The sequence below is a fragment of the Macrobrachium nipponense genome, chromosome 8 (genome assembly GCF_015104395.2).
Source record: "Macrobrachium nipponense isolate FS-2020 chromosome 8, ASM1510439v2, whole genome shotgun sequence".
Taxonomy (NCBI): domain Eukaryota; kingdom Metazoa; phylum Arthropoda; class Malacostraca; order Decapoda; family Palaemonidae; genus Macrobrachium; species Macrobrachium nipponense.
Genome location: NC_087203.1, coordinates 46,276,025 through 46,297,504, shown reverse-complemented (window position 1 = coordinate 46,297,504; position 21,480 = coordinate 46,276,025). Strand labels below are relative to the sequence as shown.

The window sequence follows — 21,480 nt, the reverse complement described above, 5'->3', positions numbered from 1 at the left end:
TTTTTATTTATTTATCTCGAGCTTATCATATCAACTTCAGTGACAGCTTGGAGGAATAATTCCTCCAAGACTCAAGAAACCGCCGTGTTATTTATTATTATTATTATTCAGATAATGATCATATGGACCAAGCCCACAAGGGTCACTGACTTGAAATTCAAGCTTCCAAAGAGTATTGTAATTATTATTATTATTATATTATTATTATTATGCAGATGATGATCATATGGAACAAGCCCACAGGGGTCACTGACATGAAATTCAAGCTTCCAAAGATTATTATTATTATTATTATTATTATTATTATTTATTATTATTATTATTATTATTAATTCAGAAGATGAAGAACCCTATTCATATTTAACAAGCCCTCAAAAGGGACCACTGACTAGAAATTCCAGCTTCCAAAGAATATTATGGTGTTCATTGGGAGGAATAACGGATGGTAAACAGAAATAACAAAGGAAAAGGTCACTCATTAAAAAAGGAAAATATATTAGGAAATCAGTAGATAAATCGACCAAAATGGGAGAAATTATTAATCATTAATCTTAATCTGAGGATACGCACTCTTCACCAAATTTTTAAAAGAATGCTTAAATATTTTCAGTTTTAAAATGTGTTTTTACACATTTTTAATTTTTTTTCTAGATTTAAACATTATTTACGCAATTTTCACAATTTTTCCATTAAAAAATTTGTTTATGCATTTTTACTATTTTTTAGCTTTAAATTTATTTTTTTACATAATTTTACGAATTTTTCTGACTTTAAATAGTTTGTTAAACATTTTTACTCATTTTTCTATCTTAAAATTTTCGTTTACATATTGTTATAAATCATTCTAGATTTCAAATAAATTTGTTTACGCATTTTTACCAATTTTTCTGGCTTCAAATAAATTTGCTTACAATTTTTACAAATTTTTCTAACCATAAAAATTTTTTAAACATTCTTACAATTTTTTTTTTTACATATTCTTACAAAATTTTCTAGCTTTAAAATTATTTTTAACATTTCTACAAATTCTTCTAGCTTTGAAAAACTCTTACATATTTTTACACATTATTCTAGTTGAATTTTTTTTTTTTTTTTTTTTTTTTACATATTTATACAAATTTTTCTATGCCAATGAAATGCTAATTTCTCTGGCCAATGCTACTAACGCCTTTCCAATAACCTGTATTATCAGCGAGGTAAGATAAGTGAAACTACCCACCATTTATCCCTATAACAGCTGGTTAGAGCACAACATATTGTTCCCACGAATAAAATTGACACAACCATTTCACGTAACCAACACTCAGGTACAGAAAAAAAAAGAGAAAAAAAAATGACTAACAACACAAGTGTATATTTTTCTTTATCAACATCGTCCCATTACCGATTTTACCTGTGCTTCGACAAATAATATATATTATTTGACTGAACAGATAAACAAAACTCATGATATATTTTTATTATTAATGTTTTTTCTAAACAAAACTCATGACATATTTTCATTATTAATGTTTTTTTTTGCTCGGAAATGAAATGGTATGATGCTGCATAATAACACTTTTTGTGTTTGTGGGAAAGATAGCTGCCTTATCATATTGGTATTATGTAATAATTGCTATGTAATACTGACTGTATAGAGAGAGAGAGAGAGAGAGAGAGAGAGAAAGGAAAGGGAGAGAGAGAAGCGGGGATCGAGAGAGAGAGAGAGAGAGAGAGAGAGAGAGAGAGAGAGAGAGAGAGAGAGAGAGAGAGGAGCATCCAAGGTCAACTAAAGGTTGACTTTATACGTTTATAGACAGCAGCAGTTGAATGATTATGTCACGCATTGTGAAATCACTTCAACGAAAGGCTAACATCAAGCATATACACACTGTGCCACTCACCTCTCATCTTGCAAGCATTCTTTTGCTTCCTGGACATTAAAGCCGACCTTCCTTCCTTCACCTATTTTGTATTTTAGCTGTCCTCATAATTTACCATACCATCAACAGATGTAGCGTAGTATTTACTTCCAAATACCTATGTGAATCAGCCCAAATTAATTCGTCCAACAACTATAATGGCCTTTATAAAACTAACTTCCAGTTCATGTACCCTCAGAACTTTAATTTCATCATAAATACTTCTCTCTCTCTCTCAAATACACACACTATCCACCATTTTCAAATCCTACATTTACACCAAACCAATCTTTCTTTGATCAACATGTTTTAACTTATGCTTCTCCCTCGATTTGGAAAATTAATTATTTTAATAAGTTATGAGAATGTAATAACTCTAATGACTGGGTGTTATCAAAGACAATTTCTACCTCCCAACTCTATGGTATGTCAATTTCCTGATATTTGTAGAGGATCAGAAAAGCAAAACAGAGTCAGTACATAATACTGATAGGTAAGATATGTAAGTGTAAGACATACCTACATATTTGTTATAAAACTGGCCTACCACCCACTGCTTTTAGTGCATTAAATGTTATATAACGGTACGTCTAATGATTGTTTTGAAAGTGATTCACGCTATTTTCTGTCTTGAACAGTTTCTGCCCAAATTTTCATGCGGTGACAGCAACATATCACTATAGTTGGTTCACTTAAGGTAGATTCTTGGGTGAGCCCTATACCTACGAGACGTTTGTTTGGCGGGCACTGATTGGCTGGGAGTTGCCTACCTCCTGGTACCAGCCAATAAGCAGCCACCAAACAGACGTCTTGTAAGCATACAGCTCATCCAAGAATCTACCTTACGTGAACCAGCTATAGTACTCTACACACAAACCCAGCTCACTCTATATAAAATTTAGCCTATTTCCCAAGCTCTGGATGCATATCTCCACAACTTTCAGCTGTATTAGGATTTTGTACATGCCCTCAAGGAATGGACCTGAGCATATTTTGCGGAAATTAGTATTGAAATTAGTAATTACTGAGCTGAACAGGTAGGTGGCTATATTTCTTTACTGTTGAGATTTAGAATTCCCTTCCTACATTTCATTTTCCTTAAAAGGATTGGATCAACATAACAGAAAACTGCCAACGCTATATTCGTACATCCTTCAAATGATAAATCAAGGATGAGCCACATACGGAAAGCCCTCATGGCCTTAGATGCTCCGTGACGTCCACCTATATCTTTTCTGCAGTCTCATCATTTTTGCATTAGGACCATTTCTCCTTCCAAAACCTTTGATATTTCTTGATCCGGATTTTTCTAAGCAATAAGAATACTCCCATGAGAGTTAAGATTATTACTTCAGGGGTCTAATTAAACTGTTCAATAAAAACTATTGCCTCCCTCAAAAGACATCAGAATTAAACAAGATCCTCACTAACATATCTCTTTATTCTATGGGCAATCAAACCAACACGAAACAAGCCTTTTTATTGTTCTAACCACTTTAGCAGTTCTCTGTCATATCACTATATTCCTCACCCTTCCATCTCTCATTATTCCACCTTTTATGTATACTACAGTTCCTCCAAAATCTTAGCAGCTTTTCTCTTTCATCTGTGTTTAAGAATTCAACTTGACAATGCATCTGGAATTCTTCAAATAAGAGTTAAACTGCTCTTCATGCATTCCAACAGTTGTTCCCTAAATTACTAAAGAACTTCTGTTACTTTCTTTGCTTCTCATATTCTCTGATTCCCTTCTTCTCTCATTCTATCCACTAACCATGATTTTTACTACCAAATACTGCGCCTACGTACTCAAGTTAGCCCACGTCTCCCACCACTCAAACTAACATTAATCATTTTATCTTCCCGTTTCAATTTACGCTCACAGCATCGCTTTAGCTACCATCAGTATCAATTTTCTTTTCAAGTAATTTTCAAACTCTTTCACTGATCTCTGATACATATCTTTGCTTTCACCAACTATGTCTAGTCACTCCAGAATCCATTCACAAGCATTTTTATAATTACATAATCTAGCTTCTATACTGCCAGTTCTAAATTAACTCATTTCCCAATCCTACAAGTATTTAACAACCTACCCAAAAGAACTGAATTCAAGAAAATCATCACTAGTATGGGTGCAATGAAAATGAGTAAAAATTTCCCTATGTAATATTATTATTGGGTAGTTTAACCAAACCACTAGCTAATTTATTTACCTCTCATAATAGATTTTAGGTCACAGAATATCAAGTTGACAATTTGCATTTCTTTCCTTGTCATACTTTTTTCTTTAAAATTTGGATAACAGGGCACTAGATGAATATAAAAACAACATAGAAATGGGGCAACAGGTGATGAATAATAATCGTGCTGTCAGGTGCTAAAATGGAAGGCAGGTGTCAGAACCTGAACATCTGATGATAATTTGCTTAATTTAATTGGTACACTCAGCAAACATATGTGCCAATATCTTTTGGATGAAAGACCATTGGAATCTCTCTCTCTCTCTCTCTCTTTCCTTCACCAATAACTTACCTTCCTATTTACTCCATGTCATTCATAACAGTTTTTTCTCCAAAAATTATGACGATCTCTCCAATTACCTGTTATGTGTAGAGAGATAAAAAAATAAATTGCTACTTAGAAATATAAATTACAGTTAAATAAAAATAAACCATCATTTTATTCAATGCAATACACAGTCAAAACAGACCATCAAATCAAAAACCCTAACTCTCATCTGGCTGCCCCTGAGGACTTGTTTTTGTAAGTTAAGACTAAAGGTGGTGTGAGTTTTACTTTTAAGTTACAACTTTCAGACATTTCCAAAATCCAATAAAAGTTGAGGATTTTCACAACTTTCCTATTGAGAATTAGGATACAAAACAGTTAACAAATATGACAGCGTTTATCAGAAATAACTAGAAAGACGTACCTAAAAAAAGAATGAAAAAAGTTATAGTACTTGTGTGCTAGCAAGCCTACAAAACTTGAGGCAATGAGAGATCCCAATTATGTAAGTGCTACATAATATAAAATATGGAATGTTATTCCATATATAAAAACTAAAACTATGATTAATTAAAACCAGTGACCCAAGAGGTCAACCAGTTTGCTTGCAGGAATGTGATCAGACCAGATATGATAAAGTAGGCTAAGATGACGTGTGTATCAGTCAGTGTCTAGTTTGCTGTCATCTGTGGTCATCAAATAATTTGTTTTGTAAATGGTAGTCCAAGCTTCCTGCTTGAGACAACCACAGTGACCTATAACTCAAATGGCCTACATGACTTGTAATCTATGTCATCTGTGTGTATGTTCATATGTTCGAGTTACTGTCTGCTCACTTTATGATTTATAAACCAGATTGTATGGCAGAATTCAATCAGCCATCATCATTGGCAGACCTGTACAATTTTATGTGATCTTCATGTAGCCTCAGAGAATACAGATATTTTCGTACTCTGTGTTTCACAATAGAACCTCGCATCAGAAAGAAGATACTGAATGAACTTAGAAATTATCATCATGAGTTTGAAACATCTTCGTCGTCATAACCAAAGAAGATACTGACTTTTAAGTTATCATCGAAACCCAAGACACTCTAATGAGTATGGAGAGTCATAACAAACCGACCTCAGCGTAAAATTATCGCAGGTCTAAATAACCTCACAGGGGGCCTTATTATACAAAGGCATCAGCCCTACAATTACAGCGAAAGCTATTAACTAAACTGCACCGAAAGCTATTAACTAAACTGAAGTATAGTATGATTTTTACATCTTTTAGTTAGCAGGATTTATTAGAAAATTATCATAATTAACCATAGACTACAATGTGACAAAAAAAGGAATTTAAAAGAATATTGGAAATGGGGAAACTTTGCTCTTCCTATTAAATGATATTGTTCCAAAGTGGGCAAAATATTGAAGCATGATGCGAGTTCTCATGAAGAAACAGTGAAAAAATGGAAAGAATACCTTCCAAAATAAGTACTGTAATGTATATAATTATTATTATTAATAGCGGTTAGTTTTTCCAGACCTCTGAGTCTCAATGTATATAATACATTTACCAATTGACAGAATTATATACTTTACTTTTAACATAAAACTGAAGCCTCCTTCACATCACACTCATACTTCCACAACATATCTGCCAATTTTCACATATTTTCAGTACACAAATCTGTGGAAAGTTCATTAATTACAATACCGAACCTTTTAATTTTTTTCCTTCTTTGGCAGATGACTCTATGGGATCCTAATTTCTTTACGATAATGATGTAGATTGCTTCTAAAGCAAAGTTACCAAGGTTTAGTGGTCAGCTTTAACATTCTGTATCCGACTCTTTCCTTCCCAACAATCACACTGAATTATGTTGAGTGTGACCAACAAATGATTCACTATTATATATTATGGTGCTCTGGCTTAGTCATCCACTTGAAGGAAATTTGGAGAAACTTTTGTCAGTGTTTTTAACTTTTTGACTTTCAAAAGGCTTTTGACAAGGACTTGGCACCTGATGTTAACCACACTCTCTTTCATGGCTTCACTTTTTATGTAAACTGTTGTACAACTGGAACTTCAAAAGTTTAAGCAAAGATGCAGTACAGTACTACCCAAATGCTGTACAATTTTATCTATACTTGTTTTATTTTTTCTTTTCAATAGATTAGATCTCTTCTTTCTGTTTTTCCCTTTACCTTGTCTTACTTCTTAATGAGCACCAAATTCTTTGAAGCTTGAATTTCAAGCCAACAGCCCGGCCCATGTGGGGTTGTTCCATATAAATATGGTTCATCTTAATAAAATTTTTTTCTTTTTAAATGACAGTACGCACACTTTACGACAAACTATTCCCTCAAAAACCTCTAATACATACATGAGACTTACCTAGCCTTCTATAGATTTGTATCCTCATATAAAGGAGACAACAAAGATAGTCTTTCTTGGCTGTATTAATATTCTAGAGCCTGACCGCATGCTGTTGCATTTCCTTAACCATGATGTACAAGTAATTCGCCATATTAAAACAAGTACTACGGCAAAAGCACAAACTCAAGAATCAAATTTATCTGCTCTGTTCTTCATAAAATTCAATTCCAGAATTCAATCCTCTGATCCTCTTCTGCTTAAGAGCAGCTTTGTTCTTATTGAAGAGAAAATATCCTTCTCTTCCATGGCTTTGGACAGCTATACCCATCTGGCTCTCTTCAGCTTAAACAGAAAAAACAATCGGTAATGTTAGATGTTTCCTTTTATCCTCTCTAAGTTTTTCTCCAGCACTGAAAATGATTAAGATCCTATGAAATGTTTCAAGAGCTGCCCGAGAAAATTTCATAAATTACTATATGATCGTTTAAAAATAAAGCTTAAGTATGCCAAATATTAAGGTATGATGAAATGAGAAAAACTGAGACTTCAGAACCAATTATAGCTTTAAATGCTTCTCATATGTATACAAAAAAGTGTATGGTGCTCTTTGTAAAACTTCACTTACAATAACTCAGATGAACTTTGTACATCAAGAATACAATATTGTGAAATACTGGATGCCAGTTTTTTTACTTGTTTTTTCTTGCAAGTACTTGCTTTAATTTACATTTTCAACTTACAGTCACCCACCAATTCTGTAATGAAAAATTAATATGATATTGTTATGTTACAATAAAGTTTCATACATACTTACCTGGCAGATATATAACATAGCTAAGACTCCGTCGTCCCCGACAGAAATTCAAATTTCGCGCCACTTCGCTACAGGTAGGTCAGGTGATCTACCGGCCTGCCCTGGGCGGCAGGACTAGGAACCATCCCCGTTTTCTATCATATTTTCTCTCTTCCACCTGTCTCCTGCGGGGAGGCTGGGTGGTGGGCCTTTAATTGTATATATCTGCCAGGTAAGTATGTATGAAACTTTATTGTAACATAACAATATCATTTTCATACAATCAACTTACCTGTCAGATATATACATAGCTGATTGGCACCCTTCGGTGGAGGGTAAGAGACAGCTACTATATGGAATAGACAGGTAAACAACATATGTTGTAGGTATAAATAAAACCTTGGTTCCTACCTGATAGGTGGTAGACTTCGTGGGTGTTTTGCCCAGTAGTCTGCTTCACCTCAAGAAACTTTAGCGAGATATATGATCTATGGCCAAGAGTTCTTGTGGGTCTGCCGATGGGGTCTTATCCGCTTACTCGGCAGAGCCTGAAAGGACTTTGTCAATGGGTGCTGATCCACTTATATGACAATACACCTTATGAAGGAGCACACAACCAATCCCGACCACCTGATCCTAACCATATGTTAGAACTAAGGATTGTTCCGAGTTATCCCCTAACTCGTCACAACAACCGTAACTCAAAACCACTACGCACACATACATAATTTTCAAAAAAAATTATACCCAACAACTAATTGGATATGACAAGAATTCTCTTATGAACAACATAGACGGCCGCCCGTTGCGAGCCTAAGTCCTCCATTGTTCGAAGAGACTCTCGACCATATCCAAAAAGAAGAAAAGTATATACATTTAAGGATTGGTGTCGGCTCCCGTACCCAGAATCGTATCTGCCGATACGATAGGACCTAGAGAAAAACACTTCTCATATGTCACACGCACGTCTTTCAAGTAATGAGATGCAAATACTGAGTTGCATCTCCAATATGTCGTATCTATGATGTTTTTAAGCGACATATTCTTATAAAACGAGAGAGACGTTGCTACCGCTCTTACTCATGAGCTTTTACTCTCAGTAGTTGTAACTGTTCGTCAGGACAGACCTTATGAGCGTCCGTAATGACGTTTCTTACAAAGAAACGCCAGAGCATTCTTGGACATCAGTCCTTGTGGGTCTTTTACCGCGCACCAAAGACCTTGTCTAGAGCCTCCCAACTGACGCTTTCTCTGAAGGTAGAACTTCAGCGCTCTAACAGGGCATAGAGACCTCTCTGCTTCTCTGCCTACGAGACTCGACATTCCTTTGACTTCGAATGACTTAGGCCAGGGATTCGTGGGATTCTCGTTTTCCGCTAAAACAGGGTCTTAAACGAGCAATAGCCGAGTCTCCCTTGAATCCTACTTTATCCTGCAGAGCTTGTAATTCCATAATTCTCTTTGCCGTAGCTAAAGATAATAGGAATAGGCATTTTCTAGTTAGTCTCCTAAAACGATGCCATATGAGGAGGTTCGAATCTATCCGATGACAGATATTTGAGGACTACGTCCAGGTTCCAGTTCGGAGGTACTGGTTCCTTAGACTTTGCAGTCTCAAACGATCTTAGTGAGCGTGGAGATCTTTATTATTTGCCAGATCTAATCCTCTGTTCCTGAATACAGCCGAGAGCATACTTCTGTATCCCTTTATTGTGGATACGGCTAGATGAGATTTTTCTCTCAGGAATAGCAGGAAATCAGCAATTTCCGCTATAGAGGTAGTGGAGGAGGACAACTTCTTGGATCTACACCACCTTCTAAATACCTCCCACTTCGACTGGTATACTTTCGTAGTGGAGGTTCTGCGTGCTCTCGCGATCGCGCTTGCCACTTCGCGAGAAAAGCCTCTCGCTCTGAGTCAATTCTTTCATAAGTCGAAAGGCAGTCAGAGCGAGAGCGGGGAGGTTTTGATGGTAACCATCTTGAAGTGTGGTTTGTCTGAGAAGATCCGTCCTTCTTGGTAGGGATCTTGGAAAGTCTACGATCCACTCTACCACCTCCGTGAACCATTCCTGGGCCGGCCAAAAGGGGGCTATTAACGTCATCCTCGTCTCCTTTGACGCCACAAACTTTTTCATTACTAAACCCCAGGATTTTGAATGGGGGAAAAGGCATAACGTCTACTCGAGACCAGTTTAGCAGGAAGGCGTCCACCATAAGTGCTCTTGGATCTTCCACGGGACCGAGCAAAACACTGGGAGCCTTTTTGAAATGAATGTTGCGAAGAGATCCACATGAGGAGTTCCCCACAGAGACCAGAGATCTAGACACACTTCCTCGTGTAGTGTCCATTCTGTATGAAGGACCTGGGTTCCTCCCTGCTGAGCCTGTCCGCCCTCACATTCCTTACTCCCTGTACGAATCTTGTCAGCAGGGAGATGTTCCTGTGAGAAGTCCAAAGTAATAGATCTCTCGTGAGCTCGTAAAGGAACGAGGAGTGAGTCCCTCCCTGTTTCCGAATGTATGCAAGTGCGGTGGTGTTGTCCACGTTTACTTGCACTACCTTGTTTGACACCAGCGGTTCTAGGCTCTTCAAGGCCAGATGTACGGCGAAGAGCTCTTTGCAGTTTATGTGCCAAGACACCTGTGCTAGTTCCCAGGTGCCTAACACTTCCTCTTGAGCCTAATGTCGCTCCCCACCTCTCTCCGACGCGTCGGAGAACAACACTATGGTCCTGGGTTCTGTGTTCTTAGAGAGATCCCTTTGTTCTCTTCCAGAGGGAGCAACCACCATTGTAGGTGTGACTTTATCTCCACTGAGATGGGAAAAACGTCCGACAGTTGTCCGGTTTTCCAGTCTCCAAGACCTCTTGAGGAAGAATTGAAAGCGGGACGTACATGCAGTCTTCCTAGAGGGACGAATTGTTGTAGCGAGGAAAGCGTCCCCAGAAGGCTCAACCATTCCCACGCTGACGTTTGTTGCTTCTCTAAGAAGAGAGAGACTATTCGCAAACCTTTTGCGATTCTCTCTTGCGAAGGAAAAACTTCGAAAACCCCGAGAATCATCCGAATCCCCAGATAGACTAGGTCTTGTCTGGGGGTCAGCTGAGACTTCTTGAGGTTCACAAGCAATCCCAACGCTTTGATTAAATCGAGAGTTAACTTTAGGTCCTCCAAGCACTGTCTCTCCGATCTGGCCCTGATGAGCCAGTCGTCCAGATACATAGAGACATTCACTCCTTTGAGGTGAAGAAACCTCGCCACATTCTTCATCAGGCTTGTGAAGACCTGAGGAGCTGTGGACAGGCCGAAACACAAGGCTCTGAACTGAAAGATCCTTCCCCCCGTCATGAAACGGAGGTACTTCTTCGATGAAGGGTGGATCGGGACGTGAAAGTAGGCGTCCTGGAGATCTAAAGACACCATCCAATCTCCCTGACGTAATGACGCCATGACTGAAGCAGAAGTCTCCATGGAGAACTTCTCCTTCTGAACAAATTTGTTCAGAGAGCTGACGTCCAGTACTGTCTCCAGCCTCCCTAGGCTTTCTTTCGCCACCAGAAAAAGGCGATTGTAAAACCCCGGGGAGCGTTGATCCCGTACCAATTCTATCGCTCTCTTGTCCCACATTTGCTCCACCATCGATCGAAGAGTATCCCTCAGCACAGGGTCCTTGTATTTGGCTGATAGTTCCCTTGGTATTGACGTTAAGGGAGGAGAGTTTAGGAAAGGGATACGATATCCCCTCCTTAAGATCGCCAAAGACGACGCGTCTGCATTTATCAGTGTCCAGGCTTCCACAAATCCCAGGAGCCTGGCACCTACTGGTGCTTGGAGGAGAGAATCTTCATTTTCCTTTCTTAAAGGGCCTAAAAGCAGATCTACCTCTCTTCTCTGGAGCCTTCCTCCTTGTGGAGGGTCTGGAGGTTGGACCACCTCGAAAGGGCTGCACCGTTGTACTGGATCCTTTCTTGTGCCGATGGCAGCCAAAACAGGTTTCTGTCTTAACGTTGCTGACTGGCGTCAGCAGATCCTCCTGCGTTGCCTTCTCAGTTAAAGAATGCGCAATGTCCTTTACTAACTCTGAGAAGGGAACAAAAAATCAGATAGAGGACGCATATAGAAGTGCTGCTCTCTGAGCATGTGAGACTGCCTTAGTTAAGAAGGCGCCATATACAGTCCTTTTCTTTAAAAGACCTGCTCCAAACAAAGAGGTTATTTCAAAAGATCCATCCTGTACCGCCTTGTCAATACAAGACAATATGCATAATAGGGCTTCAGGTTCGATTCCTTCCGAATCATGTGCTTTCTTGGACATCACCCCAAGGGACCAATCTAAGAAGTTAAAAAACTTCCAATACACGAAAGAGTCCCTTGAGGAGATGATCCAGTTCCGAAATACCCCATGTAATCCGTGCAGAATTGAGACTTGGACGCCTTGAAGCGTCAACCAAAGTCGAAAAATCTGTTTCGGTTGTAGAAGGGAGAGCAATACCCATATTCTCTCCCGTCTGATACCAAACGCCTCTTTTCCCAGCCAATCTTGCTGGAGGCATACAGAAGACTGTCCTTACTTAATTCTTTCTTAGACTTCATCCAAGAGTCTAAGGAATGTAAAGCTCTTTTCATCGATATGGTAGGTTTCATTTTGAGAAAAGACGAAGGCTTCTTCGTCTTAGTACTGGAAAAGAGCGAGCGCGGAGAAGGAGGAGCGGCAGGAGTCAACTCGTCTCCGTACTCCTCCAGAAGTAGGGTAGTCAACACCTTATAGTTAGAGAGACCTTCTCTTCCACTATATTCGTCATCGAGTTTTCCTCTAACTCGGGATCCACATGCTTCTCCGCTCTCCTTTCCGAACGTTCGTCTTCTTGAGGAGACAAACTCCTAATAGGAGAGGGGCTAAGGGAATGATACTCCTTCCTCTTTCCCGCTCTAATAGTCTTCGAAGGCGTCATAGGCTTCGGCTTCTCTAAAATTTTAGAAGACGCTTCCCGCTTACATGACGTTTCTCGTTCGCCCAGCGTCATGGATGACGTCTTTTGTTGACGTCTCGATGACGCTTCGCGCTTGGAAGACGCTCCGCTCTCCAAAGGCGTCCTACTTGGCGTCATAATATTGGACGGAGCGTCATGTCTATGTTCCTTTTCCAAAAAAATGACGCTTCGCGTCTAAAAGACGTCTTACGTCTCTCTGGCGTTAACGAAACTCTCGTAAGCACCTGTTCCGCGCTCTCGAACTAGACGCTTCTATATAGACGTTTAGCCGTTTTCCCGTCTGATCTGCGCTTCTCGTTGAACAGGTGAAAGAGGACGAGACTTCTTAATTGGAAGCGTCACGTCCTTCCGACGTGGCGCTAAAACTCCCACTAGAGATGACAGCTGCTCTTGAACTGCCATGATGATCTTTCTTGACGCTTCTCCCACGTCCAGTGCATGACGTCTTTCGTCATCACTCGGGGAAGAAGAAGGAAAGGGTACTTCCGCGTACACTTCAGGTGACGCTGACGCCCCCTTCGCTTTCTTGCTAGCTGACGGAGCGTCATCTGAGAACGCTCTGGACTAGAATCTATGTCAGGCGTTCATATGACGCTCAGCGGTCTTGACAGTTCGATTCCTTCCACCCTCGTTTAGGTGAGGGAGAGGGAGAGGACGAGAAACACTCGCGAATGACGCTTTTTCTAAAGCGCCCTTGAGCCGCCTGCCACGAAGCAGAGCTAGCTGAAGGGACGTCTGGACCGTTGGGATCCCCCACAACCTCCTTAAGGCTTTCGACTTTTTCCTTTCTCTGGGCTTGTGAGCTTGGAAGAGGTCTAGGCCTGGGAGCGTCGCAGGGACGATCAAACGCCCCCTCCACAACAACTGGGGAGAACTCACTTCACAGTAATGTTCACTTTCACTAGCCTTACCTTTGAAGTCCGCCATCTTGGACTTCATGTCTAATTGTAGCTTTCAGATTGGCGATTTCGATGCCGAATCCGAAAAAAGCACTCTGAAATAAGAGATACATAGGGGAGAATCTACATCAGTAGGATTAGGAATTATCAGTGAAAGGCTCAATAGGCCATGAACTCACACCTTTCAATTGTCCTAATTCTATCCCTCTCTAACTTCTTCAAATAAGAAGTCAAAGTCTTCCACTCTTCTGCATTCAATCCCTCGCATTCCTTACAAGTATTAATAGCAGAAACACTGAAACCCCCTACATTTACGGCATACAGTGTGAGGATCAACCGAAGCTTTCGGTATCCTCACCCTGCAGCCTACATTCACACACATTCTCACACTCACATTAGAATCAGACATACTGAGAAAAATCCAAAAGAGTTATTCCAAAAACAGTCCACAGTAGCGAATGCCAAAACACGATCCAAATACGTCACCAAAAAGCCGAAACAAACGTTGATCAAAAGGTTGAAAAATGAATCTAAGTCAGGAGGTAATAACAACAATGTTGATACCACCGGCGACAGAGAAAATATGATAGAAAACGGGGATGGTTCCTAGTCCTGCAGCCCAGGGCAGGCCGGTAGATCACCTGACCTACCTGTAGCGAGTGGCGCAAATTTGAATTTCTGTCGGGGACGACGGAGTCTTAGCTATGTATATATCTGACAGGTAAGTTGATTGTATGAAAATATAAAATTAATGAGAAGTAAAATATAAATAAACTAAGTTCACCATGAAACAAACAAAACCAGTTCATGAAATTTTAAGTTTCATATCATTTTTGCTCCCAAGATCATTTTTATACTCCACAGATAAGGACTCTTCTAATTACTTATGCTTTAACAAAATTATTAGGGTTGACAAACAGTGGTGAACAGCTTCTGAAAACGGACACAGCCACAGTTAAATCATACAGAACTCCTTCACGATGGGCAAGTCCCACACTATCTCCCAAAGACAAGTAAGTTTTGTCTCTACAAATCTTTTGAAATTATTTCAATATATGTATATATATGCCACAAACTAGGCCTCCTCAGTGTGTGTGTGTGTGTGATACCAAAATTGTCTCAATTACAAACGTGCAGAATGATGACACAGTTGAGGAACAACTGGTCTGAAAAGCAGTAGATATGAAAGTAGCAGGATGAAAACCTGAATAGTCCAGGTTAATGGAAATAACAATAGATGAAGACCAATATCTGATGGAAACTCAAGACAGAAAGATCACATGAAAAACTGGAGAGAATTAACTTTATTTCTAACCCGTTTAAAGGAAAACTAAGATACAATGTATATGCTGATAATAATCTAGGGGTGAAGTGCAGCATTAACCCTATTGCCATAGTATTTTATTGCTTGGGTTTAGCACATTTTATGAATCAGAACATGAAAAATTTCTAATAAAAAAAAATATCATGTCACATACAACATGCCACCCACACTTGACGAATTGTTTTTGTTTTGTTTGTAGGGTGTTTTTACATTGCATGAAACCAGTGGTTATTCAGCAACGGGACCAACGGCTTTACATGATTTCCAAACCACGCCAAGAGTGAACCTCTATCACCAGAAATAACATCTCTAACACCTCAAAGGAATTCCCGAGAATCGAACTCACGGCCACCGAGGTGGCAAGTCAAGAGCATACCGATCATGACACTGAGGCACTACACACTTGCTGAATTGTTGAAGCACAATCAAGCAAATTTCTTACAACTGATGTCCAAGTTCTTGACAATACTTTACATTCTACTTTTCAAGTCAGTGGGCTCACGATGAATGATGTTAATCGCAAACAAAATTAACATATCAACTACAGTTCAGGCCATCTGCATTTTACATGCACTCTATCCTCTACTTATTCCACGTACCAGACACAAAAATAAAAAACTTTATGATAAATCAGTGTCAACAAAACAACCATAATCTTGTTTATATAAAAAGTGCAAGCTTCAGGCTAAAGACCAGGCACTGGGACCAACTGGGTCATTCTGTATAGTCCAGTTATAGAGTTTCTTAGTCTTTAATCAATTGTTTTAATTTTGCTTTGCAAGCCTAATCAGGTCAATGTCAAAATTTGACCATATCCAGCATACAGTGCTTGCATGATTGTCTATTTTGACCTATACACTGCTCATTTTCTTGCTGAATCTGATTCAATTCTATGGAAGTTGCTGGAGATATACCCAAACAATTTATCATGCAAACTTCTGTTCCAGCTGTTATCCATCACAACACTTGCTCAACCTAATCAAATATTGAAGTACGAATTTTGAAGGCTTGTGATTCCTAAGAACACACCAAAAGAAAATATTACAAACAGACCTGAACAAACCTTAATCTTAAAAGGATAAGAAATTTCTATTTACTATAGTCTACATTCATATATTTACATTTCAAGTAAAAAAAAATCAGTTTTAGCAAACGTTTATATGATGGACAAGTATATCGTCGTACATTAAGACAAGCTATAGCCCGTGTGACTTCTGTACGCTTTCTTTGTATTCCTGTCGCTCATTAAGCAGATCTTCATACTGCTGGATTGCAAGCTGCAGCTGTGGTCGACGCAACGATTCTTCCTCTGTGTATGTCTAAAAAAGTATACAAAAAGTTTATTACTACCATAAAGAAACAATATTTAAACTTACTATCTCACTGTTTCTTATCTTTCTTTGGGAAAACTCTTCTTCAGTAATTCTGACAGGCCATTGCATCTTGTGCTTGGCAAAAAACTGTTTAACCAACTGTCAATCTCTCTGGGTCTTTGGAAAATTATTATAAAAAGTAACAGCAATTTACTGTATATACACTGAAAGGCATAAGTATCAATGTACTGTACAAACAATGGCATTGAAATAAAATGTGACAAACCAATAACACCATACTGCCACTACAACACAGACCTTATTAGATTCACAACTGTTTCTTTGCCTAATACTCTCAGTCGTATAATGTTTTATTCTATTTCAGTCATGCTCCATTGCAGTAGCTTCTCAAGGAAAATGGATATGAATATCATGATACAATAAAGTTTTATACATACTTACCTGGCAGATATATATATAGCTGTATTTCTCCGAAGTCCGACAGAATTTCAAAACTCCCGGCTCACGCAGTGGTCGGCCAGGTGGTTAGTACCCATTCCCGCCGCTGGGAGGCGGGTGTCAGGAACCATTCCCATTTTCTATTCAGATTTTTCTATTCCCACTGTCTCCTGCGGGGAGGTGGTGGGTGGGACTTTGATTATATATATCTGCCAGGTAAGTATGAACAAACTTTATTGTATCTTAACAATATCATTTTGTTCATGAAACTTACCCAGCAGATATATATATAGCTGAATCCCACCTTTGGAGGTAGGGAGAGAGAGAAAAGGATTTTGGAAAACATATTACATGCAGATGAATAACATCTTGGTTCCTTACCTGTTAGCATAGCTGACTTCGTGATTACTGTCACCCAAGTCTGCTACTGCCTTTACTAGAGTCTCCAGCAAGGTAGTGACCTATATAGCTGGTGAGTTCTTAGATGATCTGTCAACGGGAACGTGACCACAATGTGACTAGGACCATTTTGACCATACTATGAGGGCAACGAAGTAAAAATTCACCACCTGACCAGCCTAACAATTTTCTTTTCCCATTCCCATCACTTAGGCTAAACAAAGGAAAGGAAGTCCGGCCTCAGGCGGACGAACCTTACAACCATAAAACATCCAATAAAAACTCACCTAACCCATTTCCTACAGGGTAGGATGAGTGCTACTTCCAGCCCCCAACAAAGTGTCTGCTGCGACGTATGGTCCAAGCGCATAGCAGTTCTCGTATGTCGTCTTCACATCCCGCAGGTAGTGTGAAGCGAACACCGAGTTGCTGCGCCAAAAGGTGGCACTCAGAATGTCATTGAGTGCCATGTTCTTTTGGAAAGCTACCGAGGTAGATATAGCTCTCACTTCATGGGCATTCACTTTCACAGCTTAACATCACTGTCTTCGCAAGATGAATGCGCCTGTCTAATGGTGTCTCTCAAGAAGAATGCCAGAGCATTCTTCGACATCGGCAAATCTGGTCTTCTGACCGAACACCTAAGTTGCTAGAAGGACCTCGACATTCCTTCGTTCTTTGTAAATAAATTTTGAGAGCCCTGACAGGGCACAGGACTCTCTCTGGTTCGTGTCCAATGATTTCCGCCATACCCTTAATCTCAAAACTTTTGGGCCAAGGGTTAGACGGATTTTCATTTTTCACTAGAAACGTAGGACTTAATGAGCAAACAGCATTATGTCCCCTAAAACCAATATTGCTTTGCTTAAGGCTTGAATTTCACTAACTCTCTTTGCCGTCGCCAGTAGTCGTTAGGAAATAGTTTTCTTAGTAAGATCCCTTAAAGAGGCGTTCTGAAGGGGTTCAAACCGATTGACATTAGGAATTTAAGTACTACATCCAAACTTCCATGATGGTAACTTATAGGTTGAGGAATCTTTATAGTCCTCGAAAGGACCTTAAAAGATCGTGGATATCCTTATTATTTGCCAAATCAATTCCTCTATGTCTAAAGACTACAGATAACATACTTCTGTAGCCTTTGATTGTTGAGACTGCAAGCTTTAGGTCGTTTCTCAAGTAGAGCAAAAAGTCCGCTATTTGGCTCACAGAGGTCGTGGTAGAGGAAATGAGTGTTCTTCTGCACAGCTCCTAAACGAAGCCCACTCGATTGATAGACTCCAAGCGTGGAACTCTTCTCGCATTGCGATTGCTTTGCAACCGGTCTAGAAAAACCCCTCGCTCTGACCAACTTTTTGATAGTCTGAATGCAGTCAGACTCAGAGCGGGGAGGTTTCCGTGGTATCTCTCGAAGTGGGGCTGTTTGAGTAGATCTGTCCTCATGGGCAATGTCCCTCGGGAAGTCCACTACATAGGTCATGACCTCTGTGAACCACTCCTTTGCTGGCCAGTAAGGAGCGATTAACGTCAATCTCGTCCCTTCTGACATTGCAAACTTTTTCATCACTTCTCCCAGAATCTTGAACGGGGGAAATGCGTAAAGATCCATCCCTGTCCAGTCCCAAAGAAGTGCATCTATTGCTACTGCTCCCGGGTCGAGCACGGGGGAGCAATACAACGGAAGCCTCTTTGTCTTGCTGTCGCAAAGACGTCCACTAGAGGACGTCCCCATAACTTCCACAGCTCTCGACACACACCTGATGCAGAGTCCACTCGGTCGGCAGCAGTTGACCCTGCCGACTGAGGAGATCTGCCCGGACGTTCTCCACGCCTGCAACGAACCTCGTTAGAATCGTTACTTTCTGAGTTCTCGCCCATAACAAGATCTCTCTTGCTAGGTTGAACAATGATCGCGAGTGAGTCCCTCCTTGCTTTTTTATGTATGACAGAGCTGTGGTATTGTCTGAATTTATCTGCACTATCTTGTTTGAGACTTTTTTCTTTGAAAAACTGAAGTGCCAAGTATATGGCCGCCAGTTCTTTGAGATTTATGTGCCAGAACACCTGTTCCCCTCTCCAGGTGCCTGACACTTCCTCCCTCCCTAGTGTAGCTCCCCACCCGGTGGTGGACGCGTCGGAGAACAACACTAGGTCGGGGCTCTGAAGTGAGGGAAGTTCCTTCCGAAAAAGCTTCACTGGATCGAGCCACCACTTTAGGTGATCCTTTACCGCCTTTGGGATCCTCAAAATTGTCTCCAAATTTTCTTTGTCCTCCCAATTCTCCTTCAGGAAAAACTGGAGAGGTCTGAGATGTAGTCTCCCCAAGGAAACAAACTTCTCCAGCGAGGAAATGGTGCCCAGCAGACTCATCCATTCCCTCACCGAGCATGATTCTTTCCTTAAGAAGACTGATATTTTTTCTAATCCTTGCTGTTGCCGTCCCTGGGACGGAAAAGCTCGAAAAGCCACTGAATCCATCTGAATCCCCAGATACACGATGGACTGTGTGGGGATCAGCTGCGACTTTTCGAAATTCACTAGAAGTCCCAGGGACTTTGCTAGAGTTAAGGTTGATGAAGGTCCTTCAGACACCTTTCTTTCGACGATGCTCGAATGAGCCAGTCGTCTAGATATAGAGAGATCCTTATGTTTGCAAGATGAAAGCCACCTCGCCACATTCTTCATTAGAATTGTGAAAATCATTGGTGCCGTACTCAGACCGAAGCAAAGAGCTCTGAATTGGAAAACTCTTCCCTTCATGACAAAACGCAGATATTTCTTCGATCGGGGATGTATCGGGACGTGGAAATATGCGTCTTTGCAGGTCCAGTGATACCATCCAGTCGTTTTTTGTCTAAGGCCGCAAGCACTGACTGAGGTGTCTCCCATCTTGAAACGTCTGTCTCTCTATAAAAAGGTTTAGATGCTCACATCTAAAACTGGCCGCCAGCCTCCGACTGTTTCGGCACCAGGAATAACCTGTTGTAGAAAACCCGGGGACTGAATGTCCTCGACTTGTTCTATTGCTTTCTTCTCGAGCATTTGTTCTATCAGATCGTACAAGATATGACAATTTGTCGAAAATTGCATTTTTCCTAACTATACAAACCTGAGGTCCTTTAACAATAGGGAAGTAGCTAGCGGCAGCTGGAACGGTTCGTAAGCTTCGAAAACAAGGGCGAGAACGGTAGTTAACTGCTTGTTCCGATCGTCGCGCGCCGCTGCGACTGGGAGGTAAACAAATCACTTTTGCTTTTGGACCATGCAAAATATGCAGAGTGAGGGGTGGCATGAGGAGGGGACTTTATGTTAAAGGACCTCAGGTTTGTATAGTTAGGAAAAATGCAATTTTCGACAAATTGTCATTTGTTCCGATACGTAATACAAAACCCTCGGTCCTTTAACAATAGGAAGACTCACTTCTTGGGGCGGGTGGAAGGAATCTGAGTCTTTTTGATGAACAGACTGGTGTTCGTCCATCCCATGGAATGCCTCCCTGGTCGTAAGAGCGAGGGAGGGATCCAAGCCTCTGTCCGATTGATCGGGGTGTGCACCGCAGGATCAATGGTCAGACCTCTGGGCCGAGTACTAAGAGAGAGGCAAGCGTATCTCTTCGTACCAGCAAGCAAGAACTTGTTTCCTGTTTGCAAGAGGCAACATAAAGTATGGGTTGTCTCAAGCTGGCATCCACTTCCTCCCCCTTGTTGGAGGAAGTGGTGGATATACGCTCTATCCCTAGTGAAAGGGATAGGATGGGGCTCCTGTTGAGTAGCTCACCTGCATCTTGTCCTTATCCAGCAGGGTGACGACCGTCTGTCCCTCTAACCACAGTAGAGGGGAAGAAAAAGATGAGAAGAGGAGCCAGTCACACTCTCATTCACCATCCATTCTTACGGTCACACCAGGACTCGATGCTGTTCAGCCTGCGAGGGTCTGGGTTCGCTACACAACGTGTGAGCAGCCACCACGGGTCCCAAGGAAAAAAGATCCAAGGACCTGTGGGCAATATCCCGAAGGTAGAAGGAAGGCAAGTAGGTCTGGTTGGACCAGACCCCTGCCTTCAGTACCTGCGCCAAGGAGAAGTTTCTTGTGGACAAAGGCAGCATCTCCTTCGCATCGAAGGCGGTGAAGTCCATTAGGAGGGGATTGTGAACGACTCGAACCAATCGTCAGGGACCGAAGGGTCTGAGTCTTCGCTACGAAGTTCGGTACGAAATCGAGCGTCACGGATCCCCATCCCCTGGGTGCCTGACTTCGCAGGAGAAGTCATGCAGTTCCTCAGAGGAAAAGAAGGAAATAAGTCGCATGACCTATCCCTCTTCTCTACTTCGGTGATGTCCAGTACCCATACTGGTCTGTCCGTTAGCAACGAAGTCTCTCGCATCCTCCTATCCCCATGCAGCGAAGTTCTCAGTAGTGGATAGGACACCGACACTCCATGGGTGGGTGTCAATGGTATGGGTACTGTGACAAGCTATTAAAACGAAGTAAATGGTTGCTGTGTGTAACAACCGAACTAA

General features: G+C 40.8%; 1 protein-coding gene across 1 annotated transcript in view; it reads right to left on the bottom strand.

The window, feature by feature from the left end:
• Positions 1-14,239: 14,239 nt before the first annotated feature.
• Positions 14,240-21,480, bottom strand: part of LOC135222745 (small ribosomal subunit protein mS22-like) — a 60,278-nt gene continuing 53,037 nt past the window's right edge. Inside the window, exon 7 of the mRNA XM_064260991.1 lies at positions 14,240-16,108. Within this exon, the coding sequence (XP_064117061.1) occupies positions 15,986-16,108 (123 nt within the window). The 3' untranslated portion in view covers positions 14,240-15,985. The remainder of the gene's footprint in view (positions 16,109-21,480) is intronic.